This window comes from Ammospiza nelsoni, chromosome Z (assembly GCF_027579445.1).
Source record: "Ammospiza nelsoni isolate bAmmNel1 chromosome Z, bAmmNel1.pri, whole genome shotgun sequence".
Taxonomy (NCBI): domain Eukaryota; kingdom Metazoa; phylum Chordata; class Aves; order Passeriformes; family Passerellidae; genus Ammospiza; species Ammospiza nelsoni.
Genome location: NC_080669.1, coordinates 68,432,835 through 68,444,902, shown reverse-complemented (window position 1 = coordinate 68,444,902; position 12,068 = coordinate 68,432,835). Strand labels below are relative to the sequence as shown.

The window sequence follows — 12,068 nt, the reverse complement described above, 5'->3', positions numbered from 1 at the left end:
GTTTTCAGTCCCAGAATACATACTTAAAAGATGAATAATCCATTTAATACAAAGGCAAAGCAAATGCTATAGAATACATATATTCAGTAATTCCTTATTTCCTTGTGAAGCAACACTGGTTTTACCTTCCATGAGGTTTGCAGATACTGTTTCATTCTTCAAAGTCTTGTTCTTTTTGTCACTTGCCGTAGCCTTTACATTACATCTGGTTATATAATAAACTTTCTTTAAGAGGAAACTAACCTGAGCTATTATTCAACTGTATTATTTCTTCAAAAGTATATATTAATTTAATAAGGGCAGCTTGTATACTGACTCCTAAGTAAAGGTCTCCTACTGAAAAAAATTAGGATTTTTATTTGTGAAATACTAGACCCGTTTTGAAAATATTTAGCTTTTATTAGTAGAGCTTATTTATGGAATAAATCAGACATTTTCTGAGTTCATTGGAGAACCTGGTAAGTCAATGCAGCCTGTACCTGTTCAAAATTGCAGTAGACATGATTGTATCACCTGTGAAAATTCCAGGGGGAAGTTTCCTTTTGTTTATCCCTTCCCAGTAGGAAATGGAAATAAGCAAAAATAAAAGCACTAGTGACAAGAACAATGTCTAAGAAACATTTGTAGGTAGATATAAACATCAGTTTCCAGTTATTGCCTTCCTGTCTGCTGTGGCCTCTTATTTTAGAGCACCTAATAATACCAATACTTCAGTATTTGGCCATGCACCCTCAAAACCTAAAAAATGTCTAAAGAAGGTTGGTTATAAAAATTAAAAATGGATAAGAGATTGTCCACTATATTTTAGCTTAAATATACACTGGACAGTAGCAATTTCTTTTCCATTTAACAGCTAAATTATAGTGAATTCTTAGGTTGAATAAATGTGAAAATTTGTTACTATACAATCTAATTGAAACACTGGCCAATTACTATATAATAAATGGATGGAAATACAATGTAAACCTATATAGCTAAAATAGATATGCATTCAATATAACAACAGAATGCAGAACCTTTTATTATAAAGGGTAAGTTTATTATAAAGGGTAAGTATATAATAATTCACCCCCAAAACAATGATTTTAGGCATAAAATCACAAATATTCAAAGTTGGTCAGGCTAACTACTACTGATGGTTGTAAACTTGAAAGAGCATCTCTTGTAACCTGTGCCCTGATGGTGGATTCACACATAATAAGGAAGTGGCAGGAATCATGTTTTTGCAATCTGCTAAAGGAGAAACTTCATCAGCTGCAATAATGATGAGTGAGGTGTGCATTTAAGAGAAAAAAGTGTCAACAGCTATAAGAGTCTTGTGCTTCAGATGTAAATGTCTCAAAAATTGTTGGATTATGGCGTTTATTTTGCATAAAGGGTATAATCCAACAAAAATCAATGGGGATGATAAAATTTACTTTAGCACATGCTATTTTTGATAAGAAGAACAATTTTTTGTTTAGTTCTCCAAGAATATTGAATAAAATTTGAATAATTCCTCTCTCTTTTCCTATATATGTTCTGGTACTAATAATAGTTTTGTACGCTAACAGAACAAGTGTCCTGCTATCTGGATGTTGTAAATACAACCATCAGGATAAAAATTTCAGATGAAAAAGCCTCAAAAATTGAAGGCTCACAAGAGCCTTAGAACAAAGAAAAAAATATATTAGATACCTGGCTGACCATAATCTTTGAGACCACTGAAAGATATTGCTAAAAAAGTATTCTTGACAATGCAATAAGAAAAATTTCTTTTAATAATGGAAAACCAAAGAAGCTAGGCTCAGCAAATGTTTGGCTGTTTCCTGAAAAAATGCTAATCACAGTGATATTTACTTTAAAGAATAATAAAATATTTAATTTATTATTATTTAATTAATTTCAATTATAAAATGAACCATAAAGCCATGATTTTATGAATGGTTTGGGTTGAAAAGGACCTTAAAGATCATCTAGTTCCAAAGCCCCTGCAGTGGACTATTACAGCAGCCTGAGTGGGTCGCTGCTGGTGAGAGAGAGACGGTGAATCTTGTATCTTGATCAGAAGGCTGAATTTATTAATATATGATATAATACATTATAATTATACTAAAAAGAATATAGAGAGAGGTTTGCAGAGCTGCTAGCTAAGCTAAGAATAGATAGAAAAGAATCCACAACAAAGTTGTGTCCAGGGACTCAGTCCCCTGGCTTGCACTGATGATTGGCCCTTAATTATAAACATAGAAAATGAGCCAATCAAGGTGAATCCTATTGCATTCCACAGCAGCTGATAATAATTGTTTACCTTCTCTTCGGGGGCCTCTGGCTCCCGAAGACACAGAAATATGAAAGAAAAGGATTTCTGTGGAGAAATGTCTGCGACAGTGGACAGAGACAACTTTCACCAGACCAGATTGCTCAGAGCTCCATTGAACCTGACCTTGAACACCAACAGGGATGTGGCATCCACAGCTTCTCTTGCCAGTGCCTCACCACCCTCACAGTAAAGAATTGCTTCCTGATATTTAATCTAAACCTACTGTCTCTCAATTTTAAGCCATTCCCTCTTGTCACTACGTGCCCTTGCCAAAAGTCCCTCTCCAACTTTCAGATAGGCTTCCTTTAGGCACTAGAAGGCTGCAATTGGGTCAGCACAAAGCTGCCTCTTCTCCCGGCTGATCAATCCCAATTCTCTCAGCATTCCTCACAGCAGAGGTGCTCCATCCCTCTGATGAACTGAGTGGCCTCCTCCTGTCTTGCTCCAACAGCTCCATGTCCTTCCTGTGCTGAGGAGCCCAGAGCTGGAGGCAGCTCTGCAGGTGGGGTCTCACCAGAGTGGGGCAGAGGGGCAGAATCTCCTCCCTCCAAAGCTGCCCACAGGGCTTTGCATGCAGCCCAGGACGCATTTGGCTTTCTGGGCTGCAAGTGCCCATGGCTGGCTCATGTCCAGCCCCTCACCAGCACCCCATGTCCTTCGGGGCAGGGCAGCTCTCCATCTGTTCACCCCCAGCCCGTACTGGGGGCTGCTCTGACCCAGGCGCAGCACTTTGCACTTGGTCTTGTTAAACCTCATGAGATTCCCTAGGGCCACTTCCTGAGCCTGTCCTGGTGCCTCTGGATGGCATCTCATCCTTCAGGAGTGTCAACCACACCCCTCAGCTTGGTGTCATCTGCAAATTTCCTAAGGGTGCACCCGATCCCTTCGTCTATGCCATTAATGAAGGCAGTAAATAACACTGGTCCCAATACAGATCCCTGAGGGACACCACTTGTCACTGACAGTCTGAGGCACTGACTACGGCCCTCTGGATGTGACCATCCAACCACTTTGTTATCCATCAAATAACAGTCCATTCAAATACAACATAAAACCCATCTCTCTCCAATTTAGAGAGTAGGATCTTGTGAGTTATGTGTCAAAGGCTTTATGGCAGCCCAGATAAATGACATCTGTAACCCTTCCCTTGTACTCTGATGTAGTCATCTCATCAGAGAAGCCCACTAGTTTGTCAAACAGATTTTCCCTTGGTGAAACTGTGCTGGCTCTCTCCAAGCTCCTGCCTGTCCTCCACATGCCTTAGCAGAGCTCCTGGGAGGATCTGTTCCATGATCTTCCCAGGCACAAAGGGGAGGCCAACAGGTTGACTGTTCCCAGGATCTTCCTTTCTACTCTTCCCTTTTTAAAGATGGATATAGTAATACTCCTTTTCCAGTCACCAGGGATTTCACCTGATTGTCAAGACTTTCCAAGTAACAAGGGATACTGTATTGGCAACAACATCAACCAATTCCCTCAGGACTTTGGGATGCATCTCTTTAGGTCCCACAGAACTGTGAATATTCAATTTCCTCATGTAGTCACAAACCTGACCTATTTTCCCATACCGTGGGAGGGACTTGCTCTCCCAGGCCCCATCCTGCTGTCCACCCACTACAAAGGTGTAGGAAAAAAGGTTGCCAGAGAAGACTGGCAAAAAAATGTTGAGTCCATCAGCCTTTTGTTAATCTGTTGCTACCAGTTTCCCAGCATTGTTTATCAGGGGGAAACACCTTCTTTGACCTTCTCTTTCTAGTTAACATACCTTTCTGGTTAACAAGCCCTCCCTGTCATTTTTATATCCTTTGCCTGGTTCACTTCCAGCTTCACCTTGACCTTCCTTATACATTCACAGTCTATCTCCAGTCTCTTTCCAGCTCACCTGTCCTTGCTTCAACTGCTTGTGCATTTGTTTCTTTCTCTCTAGTTTGACCAGCAGGTTCTGACTCAGCAATGCCAGTCTCCTGCCTTCATTGCCTGATTTCTTACTCCTGGGGATTGCTAGCTCCTGTGCTCTATGGAAGACTTTCTTAAGGATCTGTCAGCTCTGTTCCATTCCTTTGTCCTTGAGGGCATTCTCCCAGGGGAACCCTCTCACTATCTCCCTGAAGAGCTGGAAGTTTGTGCTTTCCTAAACATCAGAAAGACACATTAAAATAAATTAAATAATAATAAGTCTTACCTGCATACTGTAGGTAACCATTGTGGTTACTGATGTACTGGAATCCCTAAGAATTTGCAGACTGATTAAAGCTGTCTTCTTATAAGCAACAGCAAATCGAGATCCCAGAGCAAAATACACCAAACCATGAGGAGCATCACTTTCCAGGACAGTTATAAAAGCAAATCTGGCACTGTTGTTCAAAGCAGCTCCTGCGCTTACAGCATACAGCTCAACAAAAATATAAGTTTCAAATTCTGGAACCTGTAAGTGAATGATGATTTTCATGTCATTGTAAGGCTTACTAATAACTTTCAGCTTTGAATAAATGTTTATATATTACATTGTATGCACAGTGGATCACTTTAATAACACTACACAAGCACACTTCCTGAAATGTGCAATAAGTACAATAAAATATATCATAAAAACAATACTGCAATGAACATCACTCTGTCAGGCACAATTATTAAATCCCAGATTTTCATACAGAACTTGCTGCGTTACAGTAGCTACTTAAATAGTGCAGGTATAGTGACTGTAAATTTGACATAAATGACAGTACCCTCCAAAAGTGCCATATTCCAGATTATAGATTTACATAGATGTACGACTTATGAAGAATTTGCTCTTTCATTTTCTTTTTACCTTACAAAAAGGCATATCCTACTCCCTTTTGGAAATACTGCACAGAATTAAGTATGCAATTTTGAAAATGCAATTAATCTGTATAATAACTTTCCTGTATTCAAGTACTGATATCAGTTAAAATTCTGAAAAACATTTTATATACAACTTAAGCATTTAGACACTAGTATGTCCATGCATGTTTTTACAAGAAATTAAAAACTTAGTAGATTTGCACACTTAAATCAATTTATTTAAAATCTCAGAGCTTAGACAATACTATTTGATAGACTTTTGTGATGTTTCACATATAGGGAAATATTTCACTCTGAAAATATAGGCTGTGGAACTTTGTTTCCTTGTTGAAAATAAGGTAGCAGTGTTAACTTTACAATATGATGCTCTGCCTCGTCTTTTATTTTATACCTACAGCACAAATGTAACATTTAAAAATAGACATCCAAATTTTAATTTTAAAATTCAAAAAATTCCATTCTAAAATTCCAAAAATGGCAATCACTGAAGCCTTTTTTTTTTTTTTTTTTTTTTTTTTTTTTTTACAATTTTTAAAATTGAATTTCTATAGCCAGGTTTTGGTATCAGTGGAGCTAGAGGAGGGGCTTCTGTGAGAAGCTGTCCGAAGTTCTCCCCAGCTGCCACAAGTTCTGTTTGCCAGAGCCAATGCCAAACAGCTCCAAGATGGGCATGACACTGGCTATAGCTGAGCCAATCAGAACATCTCTATGATATATTTAAGAAGTAAGAAACCTGTTCTCATGCAGATATGATTGTGGCCAGAATAGAGCAGGGTGACAACACATAAGAGGACCAAGGTCTGTGTGGGGGAGAAAGTTCTTCAGATGGGATTCCCCTGCAGTCCATGGTTAAGCAGCTGGGCCCCTGCAGCCCACGGACATCCATAAGCATGCAAAGATCCACCTGCAGCCCATGGAGGATCCCAATACTGGAGCAGGGGAATGCCTGAGAGGAGGTTATGACCCCATGGGTGGTCCACACTTGAGCAGGTTCCTGGCAGGGACCTGCAGACCCATGGAGAAAGGAGCCCACACTGGAGCAGGCTTCCTGGTCAGACTTGTGGCCGTGTGGGCGATCCACACTGGAGCAGCCTGCCCTTGAAAGGGCAACAGAAGGATCACCCACACTTCAGCAGTTTATGGAGAACTGCTGCCTGTGGTATGGACTCATGTTGGAGAAGCTTCCCATTGGAGCGACCCCATGGCGAAGCAGGAAAAAGACTCCTCTTCCTGAGCAGCAGCAGGAACAACGTGTGATGAAATGAACATAACCCCCATTTGCAGCTCCATTTGCTGCTGGAGGGGAGGAGGTAGAACTGGAAGGAGGGAGGGGAGGAAGGAAGGTGTTTTAAGGTCTCAGTTTACTTCTGATTATCCTACTCTGCTATTGTTAGCAAAAAATTCATTCAGTATCTGTAATTTGAGCCTATTATACCCATGATGGTGTTTGGTGAGTGATCTCTCCTGGTCCTTGTCTAAAGTCATAAATGCATTACTATATTTTCTCTCCCCTGCAAAGGGAGTGACAGAGAGGCTTTGGTGGATGCCTGGCATCAAGCTAGGGCCAACCTACTACATAAAAAAGCTTTGTGTTTCAACCCTGAAATCTTTGAAATCCTACTTTAATTTTAGGATTTTTAGCTAATAAACTCAGTACTGCTGAAGAAGTAAAACTTACGAAAGCTAGAATGTATCCTTCAAAAATGTAAAGCACTTAATGTATTTGCTATATCATCATTTTTAATACATTTACTACTGATTTACAAGCTTACTTATGAAAGAAGAACCAGAAGAAGAATTAGGAAATATTTGGAGAGATAAATAGTATATGTTTTCAATTAAATTGTTAGGTGGTTCTCTGAATGAAATGTCCTTGACTAATGACAGCCACAATTATACTGGAATGAATGGGGAGCTTTACCCTTCTGGTAGCACTTGCTAGGATGGCACAGGCTTGTGCTTCATGTGGCACAACCGCATGTCTCTGCACGCTGTGCACTGCTGTAATTAAATACTGATATCACTTCTTTGATGTAAAGAGGTTCATAATCTCAGTTTACCCAGCAGGGCAGCCTGTGCCGTATACACCTATTCATTGACTCTGTGATGTAAAAATAACATCTGAAGATGGAGAATGAAAATGGCTCCCTTAGTGAAATAAGGGAATGCATCCTATCTCCTAAATAGGAAATCCCTATTTCCCACATATAGCATGTTGCAATATTTTCTAGAACTGAGTCAGAAGAAAACATGGAAATCTTCCCATCTACTAATTTTCCATTGCCCAGACCTCAGCTTTGCTACTAGCTTTGCCATATTCTTGACAAGAAAGTCTCACAGATATGTATGCTTGGCAGAAAGATTTTTCAATGTAGAATCTGTAGAAGGAATAGAAATGAAACTAAGCTTTGATATAGAAGAAAAGAATTGCTGAGCCAGTCTTACTGGATAACTAAGAAGGCAAAGGGTATGTTAGTTAGAAGCGGTTTTTATGGCTTAGAGCAAAAGATAAACCCACCTCAAACAAGAAGCTATTTTTAACAAGCAGAAAGATAGCACAGGCAAACAAGCCTGCTGATGCTGAAGTAGAAAAAAGGTCTCAGAATTTTCCACTGCAAGAAAACTGAAAAACACCTTCTAGCTTAAACTGTAATGTACTAACTTTTAGTGGTTAGAGAATAGTAACATGAATATGGTAATAATAGTAGTTATGACATGCTATAGGTAAAAATTAAGGTATAGATTGGTTCTTCTGTAGTAAGATACTCAGCAAAGAAAAGTGTATAATGCATTGTAACCAAAACTAAAGGGTCTTCAGGTTTGTCTGGAGCTGGAGCTGACAGGTGTAGGCACAGGCTCTGTCGCCCACGACCCTAGAATACTAGAATGTATTGGATGTAATAAACTGCATTATGAAGAGCCGCCTGGAATCCCACATCCCTCATTATGGCTCTTACACCTGGGTGCTAGGATAATTTCTTACAAATATTTAAAACTCTCCAACTTTAAAATAATGGCAAACATTATTCCTTTCTTTCTCAAAGGCTTACTCTGACCCCTAGGTATTCACACTAAAATATTTTTTTCCTTCTCTTTTCAATAAAAATGACTGAATACTGTGTTTTGTGTTAATACAATCATGTCTGTATTGTAGAGTGCCAGCTGACTCTCACAAGGCTGTAAGACTTAGAGACATGCAATTTAGTGGATGATGGCTCCTAAATTTAACTTCAGTATTCAAAAGCCAGATGTAAACAGAGACAGATTTTTAGATACTCAAAAATTCTTAGGCAGTTTTTATGAGTTTTCAGGGATCACTGTGCTAGATTTAGGAATATAAAATTACACAAAAGAAAGACTCAAAGGTTTTTTTGTGCAATGAGATATTACTTACAGAATGTTTTCCATCAACCACCTTAAGAAATGCTTTGGTAGATGAAAATCTTATTGTGTAAAGGATGAGAGTATATGATCGAACATTTCATTGAAACAACTCCATTTTTTTTCTTTACTGTTTTTTAAAAACCTAAGAACTGTACTTTACTCTTCAAACTAAATACTTATCTCCTTCCCAAATATTTATCAGTCACAATGGAGTCAGTAGAAGACTATAAATAAACATGTTCCAGAGAAGTCAAGCAGATATCAAGTTACTATCTTCAAACTAAGTATTAGTTCCTCTGGATCAGAGGAGTTTTTTCATCTTGACAAAATGCAATTCAACACTGCACATGAAGAGTAATAATTACTTACATGATCAGGTTTTATTTCAATAGAGATGTTGCACATTGTTTGACCTGCCACACAGGTCGTGGCTCCCAGCACAGACACAAGTTCATTCTCCAAATTCACACCATCCTTCAGAAGCACAACAGCTGTTTTATTAAAGGTCACACGCCAGAAGACTGTCACATCTTCAAAAGCCCTATAAGCAAAAGAGAAGTGTACGTATGTACTGAAGGAGAGAACAACAGATTTAGGAAACATAAACCATAGATATAACATACGTTTTATATTATTCAAAACTTATCATTATGGAATCAGCTGCTTTACAATGAAAAAAACAGCTCTTTTAATTTAAATTTCTCCCTCTAATATTCATTTAGATTATTAAAACAAAGTAACAGAAGAAGAAAATAAAGCAATTATAGGAACCCAGATTCTTCTTAATTTTTGTTTCAGATAACATGCAATCATCTGAATAAGAGACACTTGGAAAGCAGGGATGCCCAAGTACTTTCATTAATACTATAGTAACCATTGGCCTGGAAAGCCAGGTAGACTTAGTCTTTCCTGTAAGTATAAGGAACTTACCATACTTGAGCATATTTATTTAAAGTACACACAAATGTACAATGTATATATATGTGTGCTAATTAGGAAAAAAGTGAAGACATAAGCATACTGACACAGAACTTCTTAATTACTTTTTGTAGTATTCATAGCTACTTACATTATACAGAGAGGTGAGAATTGGAGTTACACCTTTAGCAGTGCAAATACATTACCTTAAGCAAAACCTTCACATTTGCTGACTCACAGTATAGAATGGTAAGCATTTGAGTTTTCTCCTGTTTCTGCTTTATACCAATAAAGTGACAGACCTAATTATATTCACAACTTAAATGCCCCATTGCCAAAATCTGTGAAGCTATTAAAGGAGCTGAAAGGGAAACACGTATTATAAAACTCTGTGATGGAAACATCTCCCACTAACAGTAGCTCCTGTGATTCAAGACAATATATTACAGAGTGTAGGAAGAGCACTGGAATCCACTGTTGCCTGCACCTGTTTGGTTGCCGTGTGACAGTCAGCAACACCTCTCTGTTTTCTGAGTCTTCATCAAGTATCAGGCCACTTTGTACTTCTGGAATGAATCCCAAAATGCCATTCTGGAGATCACTTCCTGTGTAAGAAATAGTCCATGAAAGTAAAAAAGCCAGAAAATTAAGCTGAGAGTAAATTATACTTTTAATATGCACAACTGTTAAAACTCTAGTCATATATCAAAAGCATGCTGTAAAGTACTATTTCGAGACACCTCAATTCTCTTAATATTTCTATTCTTAATTTACACTCTAGATTTTTAAATTTAGAACTTAGAGTTTCTAAATTTTATTTTAATCACTAGAATAATAACAACTTTTGGAAGTAAATTACTTATGAGAGTCCTGGCACCATTTTTGCATGTAAGCTTGTATTTTCAGCAGCATTCAACAAACTGACTGAATTCTATGTCCCTTGACTTCAAGAGACTAAGTGTTACAGCAATCTCCAGAACAATCTCAAAAGCCTTGCTTATAATGCCCTTATGAGATACTCGCTCCAGCTATATTTATCATAAATCTTAAAACATTGTGTCAGAACAGAAATGGGCCTCAACAAATAAAGTAGGTAATGTGATAAAGATGGGCCTCCAGTGATGTAACTTAAGGTTTCTTATTCATCCTATCCATGATGTGGTTGAACCCATCAATTTTCATAGATACATCATCTTTTCTCTTGCATCTTTATTCTATATGTAGAAATTGTGCGCTGCAAAACACTACATTTTTCTGAGGGGAATACAAGTAACTTCAGAAAAACAGCATTGGAAGATAAAAATTCCCAGCGTTAATGAGGGGAAACTAATGTCTTCACAGTGACCGATCAAATCTTGCTTCTAAAGGATTTCTCCTGGCAGGTAGTGATGGCTTTACTCTATAATTGAAAAGACAATCTACTTCCACTTAGTACTAAAAGTCAATATATATATAATAAGATGAACAGAAACTGTGTGTTTGCTTATGTACATGAACAACTATTTAACCATTCACCTTAATACGTTGTCTCATGTTACAACTTCATGGAAATTTGTACTGTAGGTATAACTAGAGCATATTAATACACTTCTGTGGTATTCAATAAAAGCTGTGGTATTCAATACAAATTGCAACACATGTCTATACACATACTTCTGCAATTAAACGTGGGGGTCCAGTGGCCTGTGCTGGCCAGCCAGCCAACCATAGCCAGGATCAACCTGAGACCATGGAAAGCAACACCCTAAGTTCAGGGACATTGTTTCAAGTTAGGGAGAGTTTAAGTTTGTTTGAACAGGAGAGTTACCCATGCTAATATGGGTAATGTTGCCTGGTTATGATTGGTTATAATGTTGCTAGAACTTTCCATGTTAGTGTTTATAATTAGGGATCGCCCCTTATTCCAGGTCTTAAGTGTTTGGCTGTATTTGGGAGCACTCTTGTTACTGCAGCAGAAGAATAAAGGACCCTCAGATTTTCCACCTAAGACCTGTCACCCACTTTTCTTCCACGCTGACCTGTTCCAGTCATTGCCTATCCTCACAGGTGTGGGTGGAGCAACGCGACCATTAACATAAATACCCAGGGCACTGGTTACTTCCACGGAAAATTTTACAGATAATGCACATGAAGATAACTTGTTTAATATGATCTAGTTTTGTATATGATCTTGGTTGCTTCCTACACTCATCCAGCAACACAGTTTAATCCTAGTTCTCAATACCCACACTGATTTCTTAAGACAGTCTAAACACACAACACTCCCGTAATGTTGGACCTTATTTTCTTGATTAGACTAAACTGAGTTAACTTAAAATTTGTTCCAGTGCCCAATTTCTTTCTAAAACTTCATCTATACTGCAGATTATATTGGTTTATATACAGTTGGTAAGCCTGACAGGATATTTAAAATCTATGAGAAATTGGAATTCTGACATCACTTTCTCACAGTAGCACAGTGACTGAAAGAAAAACTCTTCCTTGGTGACTGAGTATGCTAATTCCTGTCCTCCATCCCCAGAAGCAGAAGATGATTACACTGCAGGTGTGAACTGCATCGTAGCAAAGAATGAAAACAGAAGCTGTTCATTCTACTTTGTACAAACTCCATCCATTGTAAAAGAAAAAGTCTTAAATTAAA

The 12,068-nt window shown here is 38.2% G+C and overlaps 1 protein-coding gene across 1 annotated transcript in view; it reads right to left on the bottom strand.

Moving 5' to 3' along the window:
• The window catches only part of ADGRV1 (adhesion G protein-coupled receptor V1), a 262,471-nt gene that overhangs the window by 149,446 nt on the left and 100,957 nt on the right, over nt 1-12,068 (bottom strand). Inside the window, exons 78-80 of the mRNA XM_059493101.1 lie at nt 9,915-10,032; nt 8,879-9,050; nt 4,485-4,727 (exon numbers count right to left, since the gene is read on the bottom strand). Of these exons, the coding sequence (XP_059349084.1) occupies nt 4,485-4,727; nt 8,879-9,050; nt 9,915-10,032 (533 nt within the window). The remainder of the gene's footprint in view (nt 1-4,484; nt 4,728-8,878; nt 9,051-9,914; nt 10,033-12,068) is intronic.